This window comes from Gallus gallus, chromosome 1 (genome assembly GCF_016699485.2).
Source record: "Gallus gallus isolate bGalGal1 chromosome 1, bGalGal1.mat.broiler.GRCg7b, whole genome shotgun sequence".
Lineage (NCBI taxonomy): Eukaryota > Metazoa > Chordata > Aves > Galliformes > Phasianidae > Gallus > Gallus gallus.
The window spans coordinates 78,174,608-78,200,752 of NC_052532.1; the positions used below are offsets into that span (position 1 = coordinate 78,174,608).

Sequence of the window (26,145 nt, forward strand, 5' to 3'; positions counted from 1 at the left end):
TTTGGATCTTCAAGGTTTCCACTGTTTTTTTTTTTTTTCCTGGAGAAAAGACCTCCAGACCACTCTTTTCCTCCAGACCACACCCGCCCCGCTCCAGGCACCCGCACACTCACGTAGCCCAACCATTGGTTCATGCTGTGACCATGGAATCACGGAGTTACCTAGATCTATGTGTGCCCATGACAGGGGGACAGCAGGCCCACAGGCCTTGAAAAGAAGGTAAGAGAGAAAAAAAAGCGTCAACAGTTCACAGGCCGGTCTGCTCTGGTCTCGTGACCAGAGGAGGAGTTATTAAGTAGCACTGAGGAGGAATGTTGATTTACTATATATGATATCAGAATGCAAGATAACACAATAGAATGCAATTCAATTGGAATCGAGGCCACCAAAATCAAATAAAATGAGAGAGAGCATGTCCAAATCGAAGGACCTACTCTAAAGCTGCAGGCAAAAAGCAGCAAGGCACCATGTGCTTCTCAACGGTGAACAAAGAGACAGAGGCTCCTGAGCTGCCAGGAGCTCCACCTCTCTTCCTCTGGGCACAAAGTCCTCGGGGGAATGCAGGCCCTCCGCCCCTCCCCCTCCAAGAACCAAGCCCCCAGAAAGAGTGGTCCATGGAGCTGGAACAATAACTCTTCAACTCCCAGTGCTTTACATGATGTTATGATGTGGAATACCGACAACTAAGAAGTCATAAAACCAGAACACTTCCCTCTGAGAGAGTTTAGAAATATCCACCAGGTTTCAGTATGTGTACTGAATTCAGTATGGAGGGATGAAAATGTTGGAGGACAGTGAAGAGGATGAGGAAGATGGGGGAAAATACACATTTCTATCGTACACAGAGCACGTCCTTGACTACGAGGGATGAGCATGTTGAGAAGAGTAGTTTGGAAACAGTCTCTGTCCTCTGCCACTATCTACTCCATGTCTCAATGCGTCCTGTAGGCAACGAAGAAATTCCGCTTTCTCGATTATATGCCAGACTTGATATCCAAACTGTTGAAATATTCTTATGGGCTCTCCCTTCTGATATGGTTGGAACATCACTTATAGCCATGATAGACCCTACCACGGAAAGGTAGCTTACAAAGCTGCTCCCTTTCTGTACGCGTACTGGGTCTGTCTGGAATGGAATTTGCCCCTATGGAAGCCCGTGTAGTACTGTGCTTTGCACAGGTTGATATCACACCAGTGTTTTACCTACTGTTTGTCATCAGAAAGTCTGGGAAGAAAACTCTCTACCTCCAGTGTGCTATTAGAAAGCGACGTTATTTTAGTTTGCCATTATGTTCCGGACAAGTTGGCAAATCAAGCACATGCTCTCGGAGTTCAGGTTCCACGTTTAAACAGTTAAGACATACAGATGCAATATGTTTCCCAGTAACACCATATATATAAATTCTTTTCCAAGAACTCATTAATAAACGCTTATGTCTCTGCAAGCATGCGCAGTGAGGCTGTATGACCAGCTACTTCATCCCCTTTATTTCAGCTTCAGCTTCATCACAGTGACTTTCAGCTGACCTTCAGCTGTTTTCCCCCAATTTGGCGAATTTCTGTTGCTCATTACGCCATAAAGAGCAACCTTTTATCTTGGTACACTACAACTCAAAACAATTAATATGAAATCCGAGCAAAAGTTCTTGCACTTGGTGGATACAAAGTGGCTTCCAGTACATACTATGTAGGTCAAAAGTAGACTGTTGTGGCTTTGGCGCTTCAGTGAAGCAAGGTTCATTCAAAACAAGACTGATCACGTACCAAGCAAACTGGAAAATTCTAGTACTAGCACACTTCAATTCTTTTTGCTAAACTAATACACTTAAATTAACATGTATTGATCCCTATTGCTAAACCAGCCTACATCATGCTAAGCAGTGCCTGCACAGCATCCAGGTGGCCTCTCAAGCTGGCCCCCAGCCCCTAACAAAGGCCAGTCTGCTGGCAGCGGGTGAGAAAGTGGTGGGGAGGGGGCTTAGCCAGGACAGCTGACCTAAACTGACCAAAGGGATATTCCGTGCTGTATGGCATTATTATTATTATTTGTTTTTTAGCACAGACTTTGTGTGAGTCAGCTGCATAGCGGAAATTGGCACCAAGGGAGCCTTCACAGAAAGGTAAACATGGCGGAAACAGCCGTCGCGAAGGGACGTCCCCGACGTTCGGCAGCACTGACGCGCTGCGGCGGAGCCGGGGGCGACAGCGGCCGAAGCCCCTGCGTGTACAAAACCTGCCGCTAGGGGGCGGCGCGAACGGGACGGGCAAACGGCGCGGCGGGTCAGAAGGGCGCGGCGCGGCAGTTGGCGCGGGCGGCTCGAGCACGGAGGGAGAGATTGTCACCGTCCGCGGGCACAGACTTAGTCATGGTATCCACGCGAAGGAGAGCAAGGATGTCTGCCCCTGCCAGGAAGGATGCTGAAACCCCGACTGAGTGCCGAGGCAGCCGTGCAGCTGTCCGAACCTCTGGCTGTGTAGAGTGCATGAGCCTTTCCCCGGCATCGTGGGGAAAGCAGCAGTCAGAACAGCTGTGTGAGGTGTGAGCAGGTAGACGACCTGCTCCGACTTGTGATGAGGCTACAGGATGAAATACGTGCGTTAAAAACTGTCATGGGGGACAAACAGGAAAACCACAGTTCACCCACGCACTGGCACGTTATTCCAAAGGAAAGAACAGAAAACCCAAGGCAGTCTGTATCACATCAGGTCGAGGGGAAAAAGAATTGCAAGGCTGGAGGCAAGAACACAAAGGAAAAGAGCAGATGGAGACAAGTTTGTGCTTGAAGCCGAATACAAAAACCCTCCTTGCTTTCTCCAGCGACCCCCCCACCGTCCTCCCACCCTCCGCCGGGTGCCCCTCTCCAGCAGCTATGGGGCCCATCTGTGGCTGATAACAATCCACTCAGTCTGGACAAACTAATGAAACCAAACCACAAAAAGCCTTTCCCCAAAATCAAGACTACGCCGTTGAAGAATAAGAGATGGATAGTAGTTGTAGGTGATTCCTCCCTGCAGGGAACTGAACATCCAAAATGCTGAGCAGACCCCCTTCTTCGAGAAATCTGCTGCCTTCCTGGGGCTTGAGAAAGAGGTGCCACCAGGAAACCACCTTGACTGGTACAGCCATCAGACCATAACTCCTTAATGCTTTTCCATAGACGGAGAGACAAAGCAGGGGTGGGCAGTGGTAGGACAAGGGGGAATGGTTTTAAACTGGGACAGGGGAGGTTTAGGTTGGATGTTAGGAAGAAGTTCTTCACCCAGAGGGTGATGACGCACTGGAACGGGTTGCCAAGGAGGTTGTGGATGCCCCATCCCTGGAGGCATTCAAGGCCAGGCTGGATGTGGCTCTGGGCAGCCTGGTCTGGTGGTTGGCGACCCTGCACGTAGCAGGGTGTTGAGACTCAATGATCATTGCGGTCCTTTTCAATCCAGGCCATTCTATGATTCTATGAAGCAGCTACATTTGTATCAAAGGCTATCAAAAGGGAGTTCAGGGCCTTGGAACAACAGCTGAAGGAACTGTCTCCTGTCTTGGGTGAGGACATGGAAACAAATCAAAGGATCTTATCCTTACATACATGGCTTCGTCACTGGTGCCATCGTCAGAACTTTGTTTTTTATTTTGGCTACCAAATGGCCTATATGGCACCAGGTTTGTGGGCACCAGGTGAGGTTTGCCTTTTTCAGAGGGGGAGAAGGGTCCTTGGGGAAAAACTAGAGGGCTCATTGGGATGGTTTTAAACTGGACCTGAATTGGGATGGGGGGGATAGAGAGCCTTCCCGTGATAAGGTGTGGGATGGCATAGCTAGATGAGAGGGACAGGGTACGAGCAAGGGGCTTGAAGGACCTGTTGCCCTGAGTGGCGCTGGCAACACTGCAGCACATATGAAATCCTGTGGTGATGAGGCGGTGGCATCTGGGGCAATAGGAGAAGGCAGAGGGGAAAATCAAGGGGAATACTTCAAGGAATTAAGGAGTTATCCTTTCAGGACTTGACAAGACCAGCTGCCCAAGTGCCTCCACACCAATGCACACAGCCTGGGAAACAAACAGGAGATGCTGGAATCTACTGGGCTACTAGAAAACCACAATGTAGTTGCCATCACTGAAACCTGGTGGAATGGTTCCTATGACTGGAGTGTGCCTGTTGACTGCTACGAGCTCTTCAGAAGGGACAGACGAGGAAGGAGGGGAGGTAGTGTTGCTATCTACATCATGAACGCAATAGAACCTGAAGACTTGTCTCTAAAGTATAGTCATGAGCAAGTCAAAAGCCTATGGGTGATGGTTAGAGACCTAGGCAGCAAGGGAAGCCTTGTGATCAGCGTCTACTACACGTCACCCAGTCAAGCAGAGCCTGTCAACCTCCAGCTCCAGGGGGCATCGCAATCGCAAGCACTCATCCTGCTGGAGGACTTCAACAAAGATGCAGTTCTTCCCATTATCTAAACATACTGCAGGGCTGCTTTTCAGTGAACACTAACAAGCTTAACAATAGCATTACAGTTGGTATCAAAAGTAGGATCAGAATTTGTTCAGAGGTGGAAAGGGGAAAAAAGCAGAGAACAAGCAGAAGACACAGAGAGGAAACCACTACTTAAGTGGACAGAGCTGGAGGTCAAAAGTGGAAAAACAGTTCTACTGGTACACAGTGGACTGTGTGTTCAGGGGTCAGGTCTCCACTTGTATGGAGAGAGGTTTGCGTTGTGCTGCTCCAGCCTTCGTGTCACAGTGTATCTTGCTTAGCGCAGAAATAAGTGCCTGAGTCATTGAGTAGGACGTGATCTATCGCCATTGATAAGGATTTCTCCTTAGTCCCACTGCTTTGGAAGCGGCTTTTGAATTCTTCCTCAAACTCTGCTTTGCTACCTTCCACTGAACGAACAATCAGCTGCAAAGTGGCGTTCTTCCCCACTGGCAGCTTGTACCAGAACATGGTCTGGATTACACTCTCTTTGTCTGAACAGTTCAGAGTCAGAGAGTCTCCCAGTCCGACAATCATGTCTGGGGTTTGCTGAAGAGCCCAGCCTAGAAAAGGAAAGAAGAAAAGAAGCTGAGAGGAATGGAATGAGTTGAAAGAGACACAGAGACACATCCTTGAATTAATAGATGGGATGCCAGCATGTCGGACGCTGTCCCATTTCTCTGGAAGGGACAGATAGGAGACAGAAAAAAACAATTTCAAATGTACTACTAGTATTTTTTTTTTTCTTACATATATTTTTTTAAATACTAACTTCACCACCCTTGGTTGAAGTTTTAAAATGTGACAGAAAAAAAAAAAAATGTGTAGACCGGCAGATCTTTTTGAGTAAGAGACTGAGGAAAATTTCACCTCACTCATTGCTCATCCTCCCCAGGGAGCCCTGGGGAATGGAGCATTGCCAACAACTGAACACATAGTTGAAGCACCAGCAGAAGGCTTGTCAAGGGAGAACAAAATTTACATACCTACATGGGCCAGGAAGGCCGTAAGAAACCAGCAGGGAAACATGGGAAAAGTGTTATCTTCTTCAGCTGATCTGCCTGTGGTGCCAGCACTGACCTAGGAGCTCTGTTGTGTGAGGAGGAAACATTGAGGAAGGAAGAAATGCAAGATGTTGGAGTGGGCAGGACTGTGTGAGACCGCCCAGAGAGCAGTTGGTTAGAAAGCAGATGGTTGGCTGGGAATTGTGTGAAATACAGACAGTAGTAGGTGGTACAAACCCTGCACAGCTGGCTTTACGTGTGTGTATGTGTATGTGCGCAGCCACAGGAACGTGTGGGGACGGGATGGGAGCCTGAGTTTGAGACAAGGCATAGGGATGCTTTGGGGTTTTCCTCTCTTCCTCTTGAAACAGCTGAGATCTTCACAAAAGAGGTATTATGCAAAAAAAATTACAGAGAAACGGGGCTCTGTTGTTCTCTTCTGTGCCCCACATCTAAGTTCCTGAAATTTCAACGATCCTGACCACAGACATTACAGCGCTGGATCTTCTCTGGTTAGGCCAATGCAGTTCATGCCACGTTCGTGCTTTGTTCATCATTCGGCCTGCCCTGGGCTGTCAATGGCTTCTGTGTGAGACTCATCAGCTACTCTGCAGGAGTGTAGAAGAGCACCTCCCTCCTTCTACCTTCCCGCTGCCGACAGCAGGGTTACTGACTGCAGTCTGTCTCGTTCAGTAAGCACTTGGAGACTACTAAAGCGTACTGGTACTTGACACTGAGAGGAAGGGCATTTGCTTCACAGGGACTGCAAGCATTTGGGTGGAAGAAGTAAACAGTCAGTGGAGGTGGTGAGGGGGCATCCGTCTTGTATGTGAGGTGAAGAGAGAGTCTGAGGAGACAGCAAGGGTGACTCAGAAAAACTGCGAGGGAAGAGAAAGGTACACCCTCCCTTGGTGCAGGCAGGAATGTGAGATTGGCCTCCGTGAGAAATCTTCTGCTTGCACTGCATCTGTTGTTTAAAAAAACAGCTTGCCGTTTTTTTTTCCTATTTTTTATTCTAATTTGTCTCTCGTTGCATTTAAGCATCACGAAGTACATGACTTCTGTCAACAGTTTTTGAGGTTATCTTTTGGGAGTTGACATGATGAATTTGGCAGCTCCTTGGATAATGGTTGTTTGTCAAACACACTAGCATTTAACAAACTCCGCATCATAAGCATTAACACTCGTTCAGAGAATTTTGGGAGCTCTCGCTGTTTGTGATCACTGTATTTGTGTTCACATACATTGTATCCACAAATATCAACTTCTACTGAGATTCTTTTGTGGCAAAAATCACTATCTGTAAAGTAAAAGCCACCGCATTTCTTAGATTGACACGATCCTTTAGATTAAATGGGTGAAATGCTTTCAAATAGAAATTGTGAGCATTCCACATTTAAACAAAGTATCTTAGGAGATGGAGGGCCACATAAAGTACTTTTCTCATATTCTGTTTTTGAAATTACTTCTGAATATTTTGTTTGAGAAAACACTCTATCATTCAGATAGAAAGAAGCACGTTGCTGAAGAAAATGCTTTTTTCTTTAAAAAAACTTAAGAAATGGATAGAAATGGCGTTTTTGTTTCAGTTTTTTTTTAATAGATGTAAAATATCTTTCAATCCTCTACATACAACGTTCTGCTTCTGGATTCTGCCTGCTTTCTTAAAAATGGCACCAACAGCACAGAGAGTTCTCAAGGGGTTACTATGAACAAGTGCTATGAGAAACCACCAATCTTCCGAAACGCAAGTATGTCTTTATTTTGAAAGTTGTTCTTTGAAATAATTAAAGAGAGCTCTATATCTTATGAAAGGTTTATTATTAACTGTTACGTTATCTGTAATTACTATCAGTACCTTCTAATGTAGGATATCAGTACCTTCATTTGGATCTTCAAGGTTTCCACTGTTTGTTTTTTGTCCTGGAGAAAACCTTGGGTTAACGATATGCCATTTCAGAAGATGTATTTCTAGAAGTTCAAGTTGCCAGTCCACCAGTCTGGGATCGAGGCTGTGTCAAGATCATGAAATTCTTAGTGTTAGTCGCCTTTGTTGGTGTGGCTGGTGCGTGTATTTTTACTTTTATTTTTGTAATCTAAAATGAAACCTATTTCTGAGGAAACTTGTAGCATAATCTGTCGTGAGAAATTGCAGTTGAGTTTACATTTGCAAAAGGCTTAAGGCAAAGCACTTCTACTTCTTTTGACTCCTAACTATCCGCCCAGAATAACTTATTTCACGAGTCATGAAGGCCTTCATGGTTCTTGACCGGGGAACGCTACAGTGCTTACCCAGGTTCAAAAAAGAAGACCATGTAAATTCATGAATCTTCCACTGAAAATGAATTACAAAGCACCTCTTTCTCAGGGAATCTTGAAGCTACTGTAAATTCTTTGAATATGGGAGAGTGCCCAAGGAGATGTGACTGCAGACTTGTCTTGTACTTTCATTGCCTCCTATTGACTGCTACTACGGACAAGATCCTGGTACAGACAAACCTTTGGTCTTATCCAACAAGAACATTTGTATATTATCAAGTTCACTCTGGAAATAGCATCCAGGGCTTCAGACACAGACAGATGGTCTGCCAATCTAAATTCAATCAGCTTATTTTAGGCAGAAGCGAACAAATGTGTGCTAGAGTTAACCATAACTGCTACTGTGCATTTTTGTAGAACCAGAGCCTATGCGTGAGATGTTTCAGTCAGTCACAGGGCCACGGAGGCTACAGCTGTGCAAGGAGTGCTGTACCCTACCAGGTGTCTCTGAATTCTGGATATCACTTCTGTGGAGGCTCTCTCATCAGCAGCCAATGGGTGCTGTCAGCTGCTCACTGCTACAAGTCGTGAGTGGAAAAAATATATCCCATAATCTACCTCTTTTCTCCAGTTCACTTTTGCCGGGAATGTAGAGCTATGAGATCCAAACATATAAGTAACTCAGTTCTCACAGAAGACAACTGAGGAATGAGTGGGTCATTCAGAAAGATGGGCTGATGCATCACAAGAGGTTTTCCCCTTCTGCAAATGTTTTTCTGAATGCAGATTACTTCCTGAAATGACAACGTGGTAACCTAGACAGTTATGTGTGTGGTCTCTCAGAAATTGAATTGATTTGTTAAAACTTAATTACAGTAGAATACGGAGAGGAACGACTTCATCGTGATACCAGTTTGTCTTCCAGAATGTTTATACTTGCCACAAAACAATCCTTCGTAAATTCACCACCAGCATTGGGAATAAGATCTCAGTGTGGATCCCTGGAATTTATTGCAGGACAAGAAAAGTACCCGGCACAAAGAGTTAATACGTACAGTGATAGGCAGCTTTCTCATAACCCTGATGTCAGTGGCAGTAAGGTAAGTGACATTCCTTCTTTTTTCCAGTTCCATTCAAGTGAAGCTTGGGGAATACAACCTGGCAGCCCAAGACGGCAGCGAGCAGACCATTAGTTCATCTAAAGTCATCCGTCACTCTGGCTACAATTCCAACACACTGAACAATGATATCATGCTCATCAAGCTTTCCAAAGCAGCCACACTCAACTCCTACGTCAACACAGTTCCTCTGCCTACCAGCTGTGTGACCGCTGGAACAACGTGCCTGATCTCTGGATGGGGCTACACACTCAGCAGGGTAGAACAGAGGGCCCATGGGTAGAATTTGTTTCATCTAAACAAAGAGACTTACAGCTCGGAAACAAAATGAGGACTGCTAAAACACGGTGTCCAGCAATGACTTTTCTGTTAAGAAAGATGTTTTTTCCAGGCTCTAAAATTCTATCAGCTATGCCATCATAGATGCCTGAATAGAGGAAAAGACTCCTGCCAGGTAAAACAACTGCCTCTCCTATCTGTACCTTTCCTTTATTCTCCTAGTAGAGGATGAGATCATGTTAGAGATACTCAGTGGCATGTTTGAAACCATTTTTTTATCTAAAGTATGCTAGCTCTTGCACTTTGGGCTACCGAAAATGGAGACGTGCTGCACCAGAAAATAAACAATAATCGCAGAGGCTATAACCTAGGATGCAAATGTTAGTATTGGATCCAATGAGAATAAAATATCACCATACCAACATCCAGGAAGTCTGGAAAATGAACACACCTGGTAATTGCACTGCATGTTGTGTATGCTTGATTCTGTGGAAAAGTTTTGCAGAATAATGTGCCAGAAAAGGTTTCTGAGCACCTGCCAAGAACGGCACCCATGAAAAATAAGTAACTTACTACTGTCTGTGATGCCTTAGAAGTACGGCATGTTAGCATCAGGTGCAGAATTGTAAGCAGAAATTATCTTTGTATGAAAAAGTCTCCCTCTAGAATCTCAGTGGGTTCTGGGAATCATGGCTTACTGCTGATGCTGATAACATTTGCTGAGCATCTGTATCTTTATCTGTACAGGGGGATTCCGGTGGTCCAGTAGTCTGCAATGGTCAGCTTCAGGGTATTGTTTCCTGGGGTTTTGGATGTGCACAAAAAGGTTATCCTGGTGTTTACACTAAGGTTTGCAATTATGTTTCCTGGATTAAAACGACTATGTCTTCCAACTGAGACACTCATTTTACGTGACCTGCTTTTCCTCCTCCTCATTTCCTTCTGCTTTGGAATTGGATGTACACACCTTCACAAAAAATAAACATTTTCAGGCAGCCCTTCTTTGTGCAGTTCCTCCATGGGTTATTTCATGGGGAACACCGACAAGTAATATCACTATCTCTCTCTCTCTCTATTTATCTAATACTTGTAGTGTCTCTCAACTAGAAGAATCTTGGAATGCTTTCTACCCTCAACTTCAGGAGTCCTTCAGCCAGTTTTGTACAAGCATCCTGAAGCAGGAGATATTTTCTGTTTATAATCATATAGTCAAATGCTACACATCTACATAAAACAGCTGAAGGAGCGTGGCGAACTACAGAGGCAACACACTTCTATTACAGAAAACAGCAGGCAGCAAATCAAACGCTCCCGATCACCCCTAACCCACAGTCATATGACTGAATATTTCCTAGTGCAAAATCACTGAAAGCTCTACCTGGGGAATGAAGGCAAGTTCTTGCTAGGGCTTGTTCTCTTAATGTACCAGTACTGTGACCTACCAAGGCTATTTTACTAAATTGCTGGGGCTGCTGTCCATACCATTTTGCTCATTGGACATGCTGGGCTTTCTTAGTTTTCCTGGAACAGTCAAAAGAACAGAGATGTTCCTGAGCTTTGGTTTTGCATCCTGTTGTCCCAGTCTGCCCCAAGAGAGTCCATGAAAAAAACTGCCAAAGTTGCCCAGGAGCTGTGCAGTTGTCTCCCGGGGAAAAGAAAAAAAGAAAAAAGAAAAGAGAAAAAAGAAATGGGAGAGGAGAAAAGTGGGGCACAAAGGAACAAATGCCATTTTCAATTGGAGAGGTTTTTGCGTAGCTCCTTCAGATTCTTTGTTGTCGATATACCTCTTAGGTACGTAATAGGTGCCTGAGCCAGGAAAAAAGTACAATATACAAACAAGATCAGACCATAGCATGATATCTCACTGCTCTGAAAGTCCTTGATGAATTCCTTCTCAGCATCTTCCTTTGTGGCTTTCTTTGTTCCTATAAAAATCATCCTTCCCTTCAGTCTCTTTGTACCAGGAGACAGAGATCTTACCGGGGAGCTGTTGAAAGTCACAGGTTTTCCCTCCACGGCCAGTGTGAGTGGAGACTTAAATATCCTTGCCTCATATTATCAGCCAAGAAGCAAATTTGTTACCTGATGTGCAACGAGCCAATTCCCACACACGCAAGAGAGAGATTTCTTTTTATTTGGGCCCGGGTGCTGGAAAGATGAATGCTTCAAGAAATCAAGGACAATAACGAAAATGTCTTCACTGTGTTTGTGCATTAAATTCCCATATATTCCATCTACCTAATACAGAAGGAACAACTACTACCTACGTATTAATAAGGTTAAACAACTGCGATAATCCATCCCCTTCTGGACTCATTCCCAGCCAGCTGTTCTTGCATGGGGTTGTTCATGGGTCTTACATGACCTTCCGTGATTGTTGGGAGAATGCTCCACTTCATCCTTCTATCCCTATATGGTCACGTTAGAACAAGCTGAACAGTTCTCCTCTGGCCAATACTCCAAGAGGAACAATTTTATTTGATTAATCTGATAACGTAAGACATTCTGCTCGATCAAAGTATTTTGCATTTCTGTTGATTAAACACAGACAATATCCCCTTCTTTCTAAACAAAGACCTGTTTCTCCATATCATGTGTAGAACAAGCAAAGGCAATCACAGAGCCTTTATTTCAGAAATAGGCACTATAGGAAAAGATATCCAGTAGGAACTAACTCACCCCTCCTGGTAACAGTGTGGAGAAAGGGACGGTCTGAGGAATGTGACCCTGCACCGTTCATACCGTCGTGCCACCAGAGAGAAGGGCGGGGGCAAAGGGGGACCCGCGCAGACTCAGACCGCACAGGAACTATCGCGGAGACGGAAGGGGTGGCTCCAGACCACACCCGCCCCGCTCCAGGCACCCACACACTCACATAGCCCAACCATTGGTTCATGCTGTGACCATGGAATCACGGAGTTACCTAGATCTATCTGTGTCCATGACAGGAGGACAGCAGGCCCACAGGCCTGGAAAAGAAGGAAAGAGAGAAAAAAAAGCGTCAACAGTTCACAGGCCGGTCTGCTCTGGTCCCATGATCAGAGGAGGAGTTATTAAGTAGCACTGAGGAGGAATGTTGATTTACTAAATATGATATCAGAATGCAAGATAACACAATAGAACGCAATTCAATTGGAATCAAGGCCACCAAAATCAAATAAAATGAGAGAGAGCATGTCCAAATCGAAGGACCTACTCTAAAGCTGCAGGCAAAAAGCAGCAAGGCACCATGTGCTTCTCAACGGTGAACAAAGAGACAGAGGCTCCTGAGCTGCCAGGAGCTCCACCTCTCTTCCTCTGGGCACAAAGTCCTCGGGGGAAAGCAGGCCCTCCGCCCCTCCCCCTCCAAGAACCAAGCACCCAGAAAGAGTGGTCCATGGAGCTGGAACAATAACTCTTCAACTCCCAGTGCTTTACATGATGTTATGATGTGGAATACCGACAACTAAGAAGTCATAAAACCAGAACACTTCCCTCTGAGAGAGTTTAGAAATATCCACCAGGTTTCAGTATGTGTACTGAATTCAGTATGGAGGGATGAAAATGTTGGAGGACAGTGAAGAGGATGAGGAAGATGGGGGAAAATACACATTTCTATCGTACACAGAGCACGTCCTTGACTACGAGGGATGAGCATGTTGGGAAGAGTAGTTTGGAAACAGTCTCTGTCCTCTGCCACTGTCTACTCCATGTCTCAATGCGTTCTGTAGGCAAAGAAGAAATTCCGCTTTCTAGATCATATGCCTGACTTGATATTCAAACTGTTGAAATGTTCTTATGGGCTCTCCCTTCTGATATGGTATTTTATTCATCGGGATATTGAAACTGTAGTTAATACTGGTGTGGCAATACTTTGGCAAATAGAAAAGACCCTAAATACGGAAGGAGTTATGATTGCCCCTGAAAAGGTACAACTCTCTGCGCCCCGGAAGTACTTAGGATGGACACTGACTAACACGATAGTAACCCCACAGAAACTGCAACTGAATACTAAAATAGAGACTCTACATGATGCCCAAAGGTTTCTGGGGGACTTAAAGTGGTTGAGCCCTGTGGTGGGCATCCCAAACGAACTCTTAGAGTCGTTGAGACCTTTGTTACGGGGCACTGACCCGGCCCAGCCTGTAACGGTGACAATGCAGCACAAACGTCTACTACAACAGATTATGGACTGCATTATACACGGCAGTGTTCGGAGACGTGACCCTGACCTCCCCATACAGGTTATGGTATGGTATGGACCCAAGTACCTTTTAGGAGCGTTGGCACAATCTAAAAAGAAAACGGGGGAGGTATGGGTACTAGAGTGGATCTGTCCCTCACTGCAGCGATCAAAAACACTTCTTCAAAAAACTGAGCTCCTGGCAGAAGTGATTAAGAAAGGGCGAGAACGTACCCTGCAAATCACAGGTATGGAGCCTGTGTGTGTACAGCTGCCAATGCAGAAGGACACTCTGACATGGTATGTGCAGCATAGTCCAGAGTTACAGGATGCTCTCTTACGAGCTGGAAGTACAGTTTCAATGGAAAAGATTCCCAACGTGCCGCTACATTGGATTGGTCAGAGGAGTTGGCTCCGGATACCAAAGCAGCACGAGACGCCCTTGCAGAACGCAATCACGGCTTACACGGACACAGGATGGAAGTCTAGAACAACAGCAGTGACCTGGCAGCAGGGTGGCTCCTGGAGACATCACCTCATTGCAGCCGATGATAAGGACTTATTGCAAACATTGGAGCTGGTGGCTGTTGTATGGGCCATGATGAACTTAATCGGCCCCCTTAATGTGGTCACCGACTCCCTTTATGTAGCTGGAGTATGCCACCGAATAGAGGAGGCCTACATAAAGGAAGTGCAGAATCGGCGGCTGTACGAGCTGTTCGTGCAGTTGCAGAGAGCAATCAGAATTAGGGAGCACTCATATGCAGTAATACATGTTCGAGGTCATAAATGGGAGATAGACTTGGGAGAGGGAAATGCGAGAGCTGATCGCTTGGTGTCACTGGCGCAGAGACCTTTAGTCTCCCAGCATGTCCTGGCCCGAGAGGCGCACTCTATGTTTCACCAGAATGCCAAGGGGCTAAGAAGGGAATATCAGATAACATATGAGGACGCTAAGGCAATTGTTAGATCGTGCCCAGTGTGCAGCCACCTTAATGGTGGTATGGGCCTCGGGCTAGGAGTTAACCCCAGGGGACTTAAAGCTAATGAAAATAGGCAGATGAATGTGACGCATGTGGGTGAGTTCGGGCAGCTGAAATATGTACACGTGTCTATAGGTACATATAGTCATTTTATGTGGGCCACCGCTCAACCTGGAGAAAAGGCTATGTATGTAGAAAGGCATCTCAGATGTTGCTTTGCAGTTATGGGTATATCACTACAAATAAAAACAGACAATGGCCCAGCCTACACTAGTCGTAGGCTTGGGGAGTTTCTGCAAACATGGGGAGTAAAACACAGTACGGGTATCCCAAACTCGCCCACAGGCCAGGCAATAGTAGAACAGGGAAATTGTGGATGGACGGCTGACCCAGTGAGGTCATGTTTTTCTCCCCCTGGGTCAGTGCAAGTAAAACAGCTGCTACGGATCACTGTCTCACACAGAACAATGATGGGAGTAGGCGAAAGGAATGCAGAGCTGTGATAGAGACCGCTGTGCCAGGTGCTGTAAGACAAGCTGCAAGCAACTGCAAATTATGAGAACTGCACCAACACTGCCCTCTGTTCTTCTGTCTCATTATACTGCATGAAAATGTGTCTTTCAGGAACGTAATGAAAATGTATCTGAATTCCTGGCAACTATTGATTATGTATTAGTTTGACCTATATCTATAGCACAATTTCTCCTGACGGTGTGCAAGTTAGGTGGAGTGATCCCCCTTGCACTATCAATAGACATCAATTGACACATGCCTGCTCTATATCCTCACCAGATATAGGGTCTGATTTCCGCAACTCAATTTTGCAACGAGAATAGATCCGCTCTGTTCGGCTGCGGGATCGGTTGAGAGAGGGGACACCTTTGGCGCGCCCCAAGATTTCTTGGAAGGTCTCCCTTCCTCACCCGATCACTGCAGGGACAGACAAGGACCATCCATTGGTGTATCAGGTATGTGTATAGAAAAGGGGGTGCCCGTAAGGCGTGAGGAGACGTCCTACGCAGGGTATGAAGGAGCGTGCCTGCTCGCCCCCCAAGGTACGTGAGCTCACAGGTTAGGTTGCCGGCTGGGGTAGGACTTGCAACTAATTGACTAATGTACTAGCGTTATTAAGATTCAAGCTAAAATATGTCGTCAGCATTGTGTATTATGTATAAACCACGTTTTTTGTTCTAAATGTCAGAGTGGGTGTGGTGTGAGTGAGACGCGTTCCTTTCAGGGAATGAGTGTCAGCCTGTTTATCTAGTACTGTGATCCGATTGCATGGAAGCATGTAAGGGAACGTGGACAAGCTTCTGTGAGATCTGTTCCCAAGTGTTTATAACTGAACAATATCACTATACGGTGTTAAGGGTTTGTGGAAACTTTGAGGGAATTAGGAATCAATAAGAATTTTGTAAACATCATGGGAGGCTCCCAGGAGAAAGTTGTGTTTCCACAGGATCTGGCCCATTATGGGTTCCCAGTAAATGGACTAAGCCAGCCCCAAACATTAGCAACCCATCTCAACTTGATGACAACAACAGCGACTCCGGCGAGCGATAGCCACATGGTGTGCAAGACATTGTATACAGTGCCGTGACTCCCGAGCTGCGACTGGAATTCCCTTAGCAGATCGCATAAAATATCTCATCAGAAAGGTCTCTTGGACACTGGGAACTGCCAGGAGCAATTGGCGGTTACGAGATTCAGAAGCGCACTAAATGTGGGGATCGGGTACAGTGATTGATCCAGAGTGGGGACTGTGGTATTTTATTCATCGGGATATTGAAACTGTAGTTAATACTGGTGTGCTGTGTAGTCTTTACTGTTAGTTTACTGACAAGGAATGCTTTGTAGAAGTGTGTAACATAAATCTAGTGTATTCTTATAGATAGTGATTGGTGTGCTGATAATCATGCTTTGTTTACTGTAATGCTAGCAAAAGATGATTCAAGATGCAATTCATACAACCTGGCTCGTACAAAAAGAAAACGGGGGAAATGTGGAGAGATTTATTGATGACTGGCTGACTGAGAAAAGCCATGCAGACACTGTGCATCTGGTTAAGCAACCTTGTTACGCGCAAGGTCAGGTATGAGAACTAGGAACAAAACAGGATGCCGATGGAGATAGCCGGCAACAGTGTTTTGAGAAGTCTGTAAGAGAGTGTTTGCTGTGAGATAACCACAGAGCACAAAGATAGGCGTAGTTGACACTGACTAGCGAGCCAATCCTGAGCTTCACTTTAGCAATATGTATGAGCCTATTATCCACACTATAACTGTACATGCAGCTGAAACAATAAACGAGATTTGCTGATCATCTACTATGGTCGTCGCATTTCTCCCGCTGATTTCCTACAAGGAAGGATGCTGAAACCCCGACTGAGTGCCAAGGCAGCAGTGCAGCTGTCCGAACCTCTGGCTGTGTAGAGTGCATGAGCCTTTCCCCGGCATCGTGGGGAAAGCAGCAGTGAGAACAGCTGTGCGAGGTGTGAGCAGGTAGACGACCTGCTCCGACTTGTGATGAGGCTACAGGATGAAATACGTGGGTTAAAAACTGTCATGGGGGACAAACAGGAAAACCACAGTTCACCCACGCACTGACACGTTATTCCAAAGGAAAGAACAGAAAACCCAAGGCAGTCTGTATCACATCAGGTCGAGGGGAAAAAGAATTGCAAGGCTGGAGGCAAGAACACAAAGGAAAAGAGCAGATGGAGACAAGTTTGTGCTTGAAGCCGAATACAAAAACCCTCCTTGCTTTCTCCAGCGACCCCCCCACCGTCCTCCCACCCTCCGCCGGGTGCCCCTCTACAGCAGCTATGGGGCCCATCGGTGGCTGATAACAATCCACTCAGTCTGGACAAACTAATGAAACCAAACCACAAAAAGCCCTTCCCCAAAATCAGGACTACGCCGTTGAAGAATAAGAGATGGATAGTAGTTGTAGTGATTCCTCCCTGCAGGGAACTGAACATCCAAAATGCTGAGCAGACCCCCTTCTTTGAGAAATCTGCTGCCTTCCTGGGGCTTGAGAAAGAGGTGCCGCCAGGAAACCACCTTGACTGGTACAGCCATCAGACCATAACTCGTTAATGCTTTTCCATAGACAGAGAGACAAAGCAGGGGTGGGCAGTGGTAGGACAAGGGGGAATGGTTTTAAACTGGGACAGGGGAGGTTTAGGTTGGATATTTGGAAGAAGTTCTTCACCCAGAGGGTGGTGACGCACTGGAACGGGTTGCTCAAGGAGGTTGTGGATGCCCCATCCCTGGAGGCATTCAAGGCCAGACTGGATGTGGCTCTGGGCAGCCTGGTCTGGTGGTTGGAGACCCTGCACGTAGCAGGGTGTCGAGACTCGATGATCATTGCGGTCCTTTTCAACCCAGGCCATTCTGTGATTCTATGAAGCAGCTACATTTGTATCAAAGGCTATCAAAAGGGAGTTCAGGGCCTTGGAACAACAGCTGAAGGAACTGTCTCCTGTCTTGGGTGAGGACATGGAAACAAATCAAAGGATCTTATCCTTACATACATGGCTTGGTCACTGGTGCCATCGTCAGAACTCTGGTTTTTATTTTGGCAACCAAATGGCCTATATGGCACCAGGTTTGTGGGCACCAGGTGAGGTTTGCCTTTTTCAGAGGGGGAGAAGGGTCCTTGGGGAAAAACTAGAGGGCTCATTGGGATGGTTTTAAACTGGACCTGAATTGGGATGGGGGGGATAGAGAGCCTTCCCGTGATAAGGTGTGGGATGGCACAGCTAGATGAGAGGGACAGGGTACTAGTAAGGGGCTTGAAGGACCTGTTGCCCTGAGTGGCGCTGGCAACACTGCAGCACATATGAAATCCTGTGGTGATGAGGCGGTGGCAGCTGGGGCAATAGGAGAAGGCAGAGGGGAAAATCAAGGGGAATACTTCAAGGAATTAAGGAGTTATCCTTTCAGGACTTGACAAGACCAGCTGCCCAAGTGCCTCCACACCAATGCACACAGCCTGGGAAACAAACAGGAGATGCTGGAATCTACAGGGGCTACTAGAAAACCACAATGTAGTTGCCATCACTGAAACCTGGTGGAATGATTCCTATGACTGGAGTGTGCCTGTTGACTGCTACGAGCTCTTCAGAAGGGACAGACGAGGAAGGAGGGGAGGTAGTGTTGCTATCTACATCATGAACGCAATAGAACCTGAAGACTTGTCTCTAAAGTATAGTCATGAGCAAGTCAAAAGCCTATGGGTGATGGTTAGAGACCTAGGCAGCAAGGGAAGCCTTGTGATCAGCGTCTACTACAGCGTCACCCAGTCAAGCAGAGCCTGTCAACCTCCAGCTCCAGGGGGCATTGCAATCGCAAGCACTCATCCTGCTGGAGGACTTCAACAAAGACGCAGTTCTTCCAATTATCTAAACATACTGCAGGGCTGCTTTCAGTGAACGCTAACAAGCTTAACAATAGCATTACAGTTGGTATCAAAAGTAGGATCAGAATTTGTTCAGAGGTGGAAAGGGGAAAAAAGCAGAGAACAAGCAGAAGACACAGAGAGGAAACCACTACTTAAGTGGACAGAGCTGGAGGTCAAAAGTGGAAAAATAGTTCTACTGGTACACAGTGGACTGTGTGTTCAGGGGTCAGGTCTCCACTTGTATGGAGAGAGGTTTGCGTTGTGCTGCTCCAGCCTTCGTGTCACAGTGTATCTTAGCGCAGAAATAAGTGCCTGAGTCATTGAGTAGGACGTGATCTATCGCCATTGATAAGGATTTCTCCTTAGTCCCACTGCTTTGGAAGCGGCTTTTGAATTCTTCCTCAAACTCTGCTTTGCTACCTTCCACTGAACGAACAATCAGCTGCAAAGTGGCGTTCTTCCCCACTGGCAGCTTGTACCAGAGCATGGTCCAGGCTCCACTCTCTTTGTCTGAACAGTTCAGAGTCAGAGAGTCTCCCAGTCGGACAATCATGTCTGGGGTTTGCTGAAGAGCCCAGCCTAGAAAAGGAAAGAAGAAAAGAAGCTGTGAGGAATGGAATGAGTTGAAAGAGACACAGAGACACATCCTTGAATTAATAGATGGGATGCCAGCATGTTGGACGCTGTCCTATTCTCTGGAAGGGACAGATAGGAGACAGAAAAAAACAATTTCAAGTGTACTACTAGTATTTTTTTCTTACATATATTTTTTTAAATACTAACTTCACCACCCTTGGTTGAAGTTTTAAAATGTGAGAAAAAAAAAAAAAAAAAATGTGTAGACCAGCAGAGCTTTTTGAGTAAGACTGAGGAAAATTTCACCTCATTCATTGCTCATCCTCCCCAGGGAGCCCTGGGGAATGGAGCATTACCAACAACTGAACACATTGTTGAAGCACCAGCAGAAGGCTTGTCAAGGGAGAACAAAATTTACATACCTACATGGGCCAGGAAGGCCGTAAGAAACCAGCAGGGAAACATGGGAAAAGTGTTATCTTCTTCAGCTGGTCTGCCTGTGGTGCCAGCACTGACCTCGGAGCTCTGTTGTGTGAGGAGGAAACACTGAGGAAGGAAGAAATGCATGATGTTGAATTGGGCAGGACTGTGTGAGACCGCCCTGAGAGCAGTTGGTTAGAAAGCAGATGGTTGGCTGGGAATTGTGTGAAATACAGACAGTAGTAGGTGGTACAAACCCTGCACAGCTGGCTTTACGTGTGTGTATGTGTATGTGCGCAGTCACAGGAACGTGTGGGGACGGGATGGGAGCCTGAGTTTGAGACAAGGCATAGGGATGCTTTGGGGTTTTCCTCTCTTCCTCTTGAAACAGCTGAGATCTTCACAAAAGAGGTATTATGCAAAAAAATTACAGAGAAATGGGGCTCTGTTGTTTTCTTCTGTGCCCCACATCTAAGTTCCTGAAATTTCAACGATCCTGACCACAGACATTACAGCGCTGGATCTTCTCTGGTTAGGCCCATGCAGTTCATGCCACGTTCGTGCTTTGTTCATCATTCGGCCTGCCCTGGGCTGTCAATGGCTTCTGTGTGAGACTCATCAGCTACTCTGCAGGAGTGTAGAAGAGCACCTCCCTCCTTCTACCTTCCCGCTGCCGACAGCAGGGTCACTGACTGCAGTCTGTCTCGTTCAGTAAGCACTTGGAGACTATTAAAGCGTACTGGTACTTGACACTGAGAGGAAGGGCATTTGCTTCACAGGGACTGCAAGCATGTGGGTGGAAGAAGTAAACAGTCAGTGGAGGTGGTGAGGGGGCATCCGTCTTGTATGAGAGGTGAGGACAGAGTCTGAGGAGACAGCAAGGGTGACTCAGAAAAACTGCGAGGGAAGAGAAAGGTACATCCTCCCTTGGTGCAGGCAGGAATGTGAGATTGGCCTCCGTGAGAATTTCTCTGCTTGCACTGCATCTCTTGTTTAAAAGAACGGCTTGCCGTTTTTTTTTTTTTTTTTTTTTTTTTTTCTGTTTTTAATTCTATTTTGTCTCCCGTTGCATTTAAGCATCACGAAGTACTTGACTTCTGTCAACAGTTTTTGAGGTTATCTTTTGGGAGTTGACATGATGAATTTGGCAGTTCCTTGGATAATGGTTGTTTGTCAAACACACTAGCATTTAACAAACTCCGCATCATAAGCATTAACACTCGTTCAGAGAATTTTGGGAGCTCTCACTGTTTGTGATCACTCTATTTGTGTTCACATACATTGTATCCACAAATATCAACTTCTACTGAGATTCTTTTGTGGCAAAAATCACTATCTGTAAAGTAAAAGCCACCGCATTTCTTAGATTGACACGATCCTTTAGATTAAATGGGTGAAATGCTTTCAAATAGAAATTGTGAGCATTCCACATTTAAACAAAGTATCTTAGGAGATGGAGGGCCACATAAAGTACTTTTCTCATATTCTGTTTTTGAAATTACTTCTGAATATTTTGTTTGAGAAAACACTCTATCATTCAGATAGAAAGAAGCACGTTGCTGAAGAAAATGCTTTTTTCTTTAAAAAAACTTAAGAAATGGATAGAAATGGCGTTTTTGTTTCAGTTTTTTTTTTTTTTTAATAGATGTAAAATATCTTTCAATACACTACATACAACATTCTGCTTCTGGATTCAGCCTGCTTTCTTAAAAATGGCACCAACAGCACAGAGAGATCTCAAGGGGTTACTATGAACAAGTGCTATGAGAAACCACCAATCTTCCGAAACGCAAGTATATCTTTATTTTGAAAGTTGTTCTTTGAAATAATTAAAGAGAGCTCTATATCGTATGAAAGGTTTATTATTAACTGTTACGTTATCTGTAATTACTATCAGTACCTTCTAATGTAGGATATCAGTACCTTCATTTGGATCTTCAAGGTTTCCACTGTTGTTTTTTTTTCCTGGAGAAAAGACCTCCAGACCACTCCTTTCCTCCAGACCACACCCGCCCCGCTCCAGGCACCCGCACACTCACGTAGCCCAACCATTGGTTCATGCTGTGACCATGGAATCACGGAGTTACCTAGATCTATGTGTGCTCATGAAAAGGGGACAGCAGGCCCACAGGCCTTGAAAAGAAGGAAAGAGAGAAAAAAAAGCGTCAACAGTTCACAGGCCGGTCTGCTCTGGTCTCGTGAACCGAGGAGGAGTTATTAAGTAGCACTGAGGAGGAATGTTGATTTACTAAATACGATATCAGAATGCAAGATAACACAATAGAACGCAATTCAATTGGAATCAAGGCCACCAAAATCAAATAAAATGAGAGAGAGCATGTCCAAATCGAAGGACCTACTCTAAAGCTGCAGGCAAAAAGCAGCAAGGCACCATATGCTTCTCAACGGTGAACAAAGAGACAGAGGCTCCTGAGCTGCCAGGAGCTCCACCTCTCTTCCTCTGGGCACAAAGTCCTCGGGGGAAAGCAGGCCCTCCGCCCCTCCCCCTCCAAGAACCAAGCACCCAGAAAGAGTGGTCCATGGAGCTGGAACAATAACTCTTCAACTCCCAGTGCTTTACATGATGTTGTGATGTGGAATACCGACAACTAAGAAGTCATAAAACCAGAACACTTCCCTCTGAGAGAGTTTAGAAATATCCACCAGGTTTCGGTATGTGTACTGTATTCAGAATGGAGAGATAGAAAATGTTGGAGGACAGTGAAGAGGATGAGGAAGATGGGGGAAAATACACATTTCTATCTGTACACAGAGCACGTCCTTGACTACGAGGGATGAGCATGTTGAGAAGAGTAGTTGGGAAACAGTCTCTGTCCTCTGCCACTATCTACTCCATGTCTCAATGCGTCCTGTAGGCAACGAAGAAATTCCGCTTTCTCGATTATATGCCAGACTTGATATTCAAACTGTTGAAATGTTCTTATGGGCTCTCCCTTCTGATATGGTTGGAACATCACTTATAGCCGTGATAGACCCTACCACAAAAAGGTAGCTTACAAAGCTGCTCCCTTTCTGTACGCGTACTGGGTCTGTCTGGAATGGAATTTGCCCCTATGGAAGCCCGTGTAGTTCTGTGCTTTGCACAGGTTGATATCACACCAGTGTTTTACCTACTGTTTGTCATCAGAAAGTCTGGGAAGAAAACTCTCTACCTCCAGTGTGCTATTAGAAAGCGACGTTATTTTAGTTTGCCATTATGTTCCGGACAAGTTGGCAAATCAAGCACATGCTCTCGGAGTTCAGGTTCCACGTTTAAACAGTTAAGACATACAGATGCAATATGTTTCCCAGTAACACCATATATATAAATTCTTTTCCAAGAACTCATTAATAAACGCTTATGTCTCTGCAAGCATGCGCAGTGAGGCTGTATGACCAGCTACTTCATCCCCTTTATTTCAGCTTCAGCTTCATCACAGTGACTTTCAGCTGACCTTCAGCTGTTTTCCCCCAATTTGGCGAATTTCTGTTGCTCGTTACGCCTTAAAGAACAACCTTTTATCTTGGTACACTACAACTCAAAACAATTAATATGAAATCCGAGCAAAAGTCCTTGCACTTGGTGGATACAAAGTGGCTTCCAGTACATACTATGTAGGTCAAAAGTAGACTGTTGTGGCTTTGGCGCTTCAGTGAAGCAAGGTTCATTCAAACAAGACTGAATCACGTACCAAGCAAACTGGAAAATTCTAGTACTAGCACACTTCAATTCTTTTTGCTAAACTAACACACTTAAATTAACATGTATTGATCCCTATTGCTAAACCAGCCTACATCATGCTAAGCAGTGCCTGCACAGCATCCAGGTGGCCTCTCAAGCTGGCCCCCAGCCCCTAACAAAGGCCAGTCTGCTGGCAGCGGGTGAGAAAGTGGTGGGGAGGGGGCTTAGCCAGGACAGCTGACCTAAACTGACCAAAGGGATATTCCGTGCTGTATGGCATTATTATTATTATTTGTTTTTTAGCACAGACTTTGTGTGAGTCAGCTGCATAGCGGAAATTGGCACCAATGGAGCCTTCACAGAAAGGTAAACATGGCGGAAACAGCCGTCGCGAAGGGACGTCCCCGACGTTCGGCAGCACTGACGCGCTGCGGCGGAGCGGGGGCGACAGCGGCCGAAGCCCCTGCGTGTACAAAACCTGCCGCTAGGGGGCGGCGCGAACGGGACGGGCAAACGGCGCGGCGGGTCAGAAGGGCGCGGCGCGGCAGTTGGCGCGGGCGGCTCGAGCACGGAGGGAGAGATTGTCACCGTCCGCGGGCACAGACTTAGTCATGGTATCCACGCGAAGGAGAGCAAGGATGTCTGCCCCCTGCCAGGAAGGATGCTGAAACCCCGACTGAGTGCAGAGGCAGCCGTGCAGCTGTCCGAACCTCTGGCTGTGTAGAGTGCATGAGCCTTTCCCCGGCATCGTGGGGAAAGCAGCAGTCAGAATAGCTGTGTGAGGTGTGAGCAGGTAGACGACCTGCTCCGACTTGTGATGAGGCTACAGGATGAAATACGTGCGTTAAAAACTGTCATGGGGGACAAACAGGAAAACCACAGTTCACCCACGCACTGGCACGTTATTCCAAAGGAAAGAACAGAAAACCCAAGGCAGTCTGTATCACATCAGGTCGAGGGGAAAAAAATTTGCAAGGCTGGAGGCAAGAACACAAAGGAAAAGAGCAGATGGAGACAAGTTTGTGCTTGAAGCCGAATACAAAAACCCTCCTTGCTTTCTCCAGCGACCCCCCCACCGTCCTCCCACCCTCCGCCGGGTGCCCCTCTCCAGCAGCTATGGGGCCCATCTGTGACTGATAACAATCCACTCAGTCTGGACAAACTAATGAAACCAAACCACAAAAAGCCCTTCCCCAAAATCGAGACTACGCCGTTGAAGAATAAGAGATGGATAGTAGTTGTAAATGATTCTTCCCTGCAGGGAACTGAACATCCAAAATGCTGAGCAGACCCCCTTCTTTGAGAAATCTGCTGCCTTCCTGGGGCTTGAGAAAGAGGTGCCCGCCAGGAAACCACCTTGACTGGTACAGCCATCAGACCGTAACTCCTTAATGCTTTTCCATAGACGGAGAGACAAAGCAGGGGTGGGCAGTAGTAGGACAAGGGGGAATGGTTTTAAACTGGGGACAGGGGAGGTTTAGGTTGGATGTTAGGAAGAAGTTCTTCACCCAGAGGGTGATGACGCACTGGAACGGGTTGCCCAAGGAGGCTGTGGATGCCCCATCCCTGGAGGCATTCAAGGCCAGGCTGGATGAGGCTCTGGGCAGCCTGATCTGGTGGTTGGCAACCCTGCACGTAGCAGGGGGGTTGAGACTCGATGATCTTTGCGGTCCTTTTCAACCCAGGCCATTCTGTGATTCTATGAAGCAGCTACATTTGTATCAAAGGCTATCAAAAGGGAGTTCAGGGCCTTGGAAAAACAGCTGAAGGAACTGTCTCCTGTCTTGGGTGAGGACATGAAAACAAATCAAAGGATCTTATCCTTACATACATGGCTTGGTCACTGGTGCCATCGTCAGAACTCTGGTTTTTATTTTGGCAACCAAATGGCCTATATGGCACCAGGTTTGTGGGCACCAGGTGAGGTTTGCCTTTTTCAGAGGGGGAGAAGGGTCCTTGGGGCAAAACTAGAGGGCTCATTGGGATGGTTTTAAACTGGACCTGAATTGGGATGGGGGGGATAGAGAGCCTTCCCGTGATAAGGTGTGGGATGGCATAGCTAGATGAGAGGGACAGGGTACAAGCAAGGGGCTTGAAGGACCTGTTGCCCTGAGTGGTGCTGGCAACACTGCAGCACATATGAAATCCTGTGGTGATGAGGCGGGTGCAGCTGGGGCAATAGGAGAAGGCAGAGGGGAAAATCAAGGGGAATACTTCAAGGAATTAAGGAGTTATCCTTTTCAGGACTTGACAAGACCAGCTGCCCAGCTGAAGTGCCACCACACCAATGCACACAGCCTGGGAAACAAACAGGAGATGCTGGAATCTACTGGGCTACTAGAAAACCACAATGTAGTTGCCATCACTGAAACCTGGTGGAATGGTTCCTATGACTGGAGTGTGCCTGTTGACTGCTACGAGCTCTTCAGAAGGGACAGACGAGGAAGGAGGGGAGGTAGTGTTGCTATCTACATCATGAACGCAATAGAACCTGAAGACTTGTCTCTAAAGTATAGTCATGAGCAAGTCAAAAGCCTATGGGTGATGGTTAGAGACCTAGGCAGCAAGGGAAGCCTTGTGATCAGCGTCTACTACACGTCACCCAGTCAAGCAGAGCCTGTCAACCTCCAGCTCCAGGGGGGCATCGCAATCGCAAGCACTCATCCTGCTGGAGGACTTCAACAAAGACGCAGTTCTTCCCATTATCTAAACAAACTGCAGGGCTGCTTTTCAGTGAGCGCTAACAAGCTTAACAATAGCATTACAGTTGGTATCAAAAGTAGGATCAG

The 26,145-nt window shown here is 46.3% G+C and overlaps 1 protein-coding gene and 1 gene segment (V, D, J or C); both read right to left on the minus strand.

Annotated features, from left to right (window-relative positions):
- The window catches only part of TRBV6-5 (T cell receptor beta variable 6-5), a gene marked incomplete in the record, with an annotated part of 201,106 nt that overhangs the window by 128,510 nt on the left and 46,451 nt on the right, over nt 1-26,145 (minus strand).
- Nucleotides 4,707-5,567, minus strand: LOC107055606. The segment is given in 2 exon segments: nt 4,707-5,032; nt 5,456-5,567. Coding segments are annotated over 2 exon segments (345 nt in total).